At 49.9% G+C, this 2,056-nt stretch overlaps 1 protein-coding gene across 1 annotated transcript; it reads right to left on the bottom strand.

The window, feature by feature from the left end:
* Positions 1-2,056, bottom strand: LOC121052849. The gene is made up of 6 exons (XM_040518756.1): positions 1,792-2,056; positions 1,460-1,692; positions 1,259-1,390; positions 1,093-1,179; positions 766-1,019; positions 1-696 (listed from the first exon to the last, which is right to left on the bottom strand). The coding sequence occupies exons 1-5, from the start codon at positions 2,054-2,056 to the stop codon at positions 858-860; spliced, it is 879 nt and encodes a 292-aa protein (XP_040374690.1). The 3' UTR covers positions 1-696; positions 766-857.

The following is a 2,056-nucleotide window of genomic DNA, read 5'->3' as shown; positions in this document are numbered from 1 at the left end:
TCGGTAGTAATATTGTCCATACAAGTTAATGGGCCTAATATCAGAGGCCTAAAAATCCCCGGCCTGCATGAGCTAAGTGGAGGAAAAGTTCATCCTGGTGAAAGCTAGCATCAGCGGCAGCTTGTGAGGCCTGTTGGGCCGCTGCACGAGCTTGGGCCAGGTCATGGGTCAACGTCTCGAAAGCTGCAAGGGGCTGTTCCAATTGAGGTTCCGCTTGGGCAAGCCTAGCCGTCACATCAGTTAATCGGGCTTGAAGATCCTGGATCTGGATCCGCAGGTGGTTTCTTTCAAGAGTTAGATCCCTAATGAGACTAGCCCGATCACCCAAGAAATCACGCGCAGCATCCGTCTGTTGAGCAAGAGTCTGGTAGTCTGTTTCGGTCTGCCTTGCCTGCGCAGTCGCGACCGCCCTTTCATTGAGCCCTTGGGGAAGATCCTGCAGCAGTTGGTCAACCTCTTGAAATTGGTCTTCAGTGATAGCCCCCTCGCGAAGAAGTACCCTCAGATGCTCCAAAACTCTCGCGGTCGCGCCAGGAATCAAAATATCAGGACCCAGGAAGCGACGAAGACCTTCTCGGGCATCATCTACGACCCCAGGAGGGGTCACTTCGAGCACGCGACAAGTTCAGCAAGATTCTCGGCCACTATCTCTCCGGCTATGACAGCTGCTTCCTCGTTTGGAAGGGCATTTGGGTCCTAGAAAGGGACATAGTTAGAATAACCAAGCCAGGGGTTAATGATAAAACACTTTGTTAAGAGAAGTACCTCTTCAACAGGTGGTTCGCGAAGAGTTGCTGTAAGCACAGGTTCTTGGGCAACCTCACCGGACGCTGGAATTGAATTAGGCAAGCTGTCATCTATAACCTGCATGGGGACCAGAACCAACTGCATATTGTTGGCAGCATTAACTGGAGAGGGAGGATTGTTAGAACCATTCGGCTCTTGGTTTGCGAACCAGACACACCTTCGCCAGGAGCGGAGGATCCTTCTCCAACTTGCCTTGATGACCTACGACGAACCTACAGATGAAGAACGTTATAGAATCATACATAACAAAACATAACGTCATGGCTCATTTTAGATGAGTATTACCAGTCGGTCAGCGACGGGTTCGTCTTCTGCCCATGGATCAGTCTGGGGATCAGCGTGACTGCGCTTGAGGGCTAAAGCAGCAGCAATCTGTCAGGATTAAAAGTAGCTTCAAAATAAGCTTCGAAGAAGATGACAGGATTATGAGATTCTAAGACAAGAGTATTACTGTTTGTGGGTCATCATCGTCAGAGGAAGAGTTTTCAACTTCAGGCTCTGTTGCTATCACTTTCTTCTTCTTGGCCTGACCAATGGCCGGAGAAGCGTCAACTACACGACATCCAGAAGGTGGCATACTTCCCTGATGCAACAAAGCGTGAGTAAAAGGGGAAAGGCAGACAGAAAATAATTTAATATATATATCAATTACCTCTTGAGGAGGCTCATGAATAATGATCCCAGCTTGGACCGGGCAAGGGGCTCGCGCGGGTCGCGGAGCCTGTTCAGGTAGCGGAGGTCGCGCCTCAGCTTCAGGAAAGCGAGCAAGTAGTTCAGTATCAGCATCATAAGGATATCTCAGCTCTTCAAAAATGGTCGCGAAGAGTTCGTCATCCCTCTGTCCCCAGCAGTTGACGGAAACTTCTGACCACCATTGATCATAATCTTCAGCAGTCCCATCCACGGGGTCAATGTTATTCGCCCAGTCAGGAAGATCAACCAGTACGAGCGTGCTCTATGCTGGTGGAGGCCCAGTCAAGGGGCCAATTCTGTGCCAAGAGGTGTTGTAGTTCCAAGCATCATAGAGGGGGAACGACACTAGTTGGATAAGACCAAACTGGAGAGCAAAGTGGTTGGGAGCGTAAAGCTCATAACTAAGGTCATCGGATGCAAGCCTAATGTCTGAGCAAGAAATCGCGCGGCGAAAAGCCAGGCACGCGCGATCACTATAATCAGGAGCCCCAAGAAGGAACCTATTTTCAAGAGGAGCGGGGAATCTCCTATTGAGTACTAAATCGCAGTAGGGCAT

The sequence above is a fragment of the Rosa chinensis genome, chromosome 4 (assembly GCF_002994745.2).
Source record: "Rosa chinensis cultivar Old Blush chromosome 4, RchiOBHm-V2, whole genome shotgun sequence".
Classification (NCBI taxonomy): Eukaryota; Viridiplantae; Streptophyta; class Magnoliopsida; order Rosales; family Rosaceae; genus Rosa; species Rosa chinensis.
This window is presented reverse-complemented; position numbering and strand designations above follow the sequence as displayed.

Bases quoted from the DNA above. Each gene is read 5' to 3' on its own strand.
- LOC121052849 (XM_040518756.1), bottom strand. From the start codon at position 2,056: ATGCCCTACTGCGATTTAGTACTCAATAGGAGATTCCCCGCTCCTCTT. The intron at 1,693-1,791 runs GCCCCTTGACTG...GGACTGCTGAAG, and splicing joins CACCTCTTGGCACAGAATTG to ATTATGATCAATGGTGGTCA. The intron at 1,391-1,459 runs GTAATTGATATA...TTGTTGCATCAG, and splicing joins TTCATGAGCCTCCTCAAGAG to GGAAGTATGCCACCTTCTGG.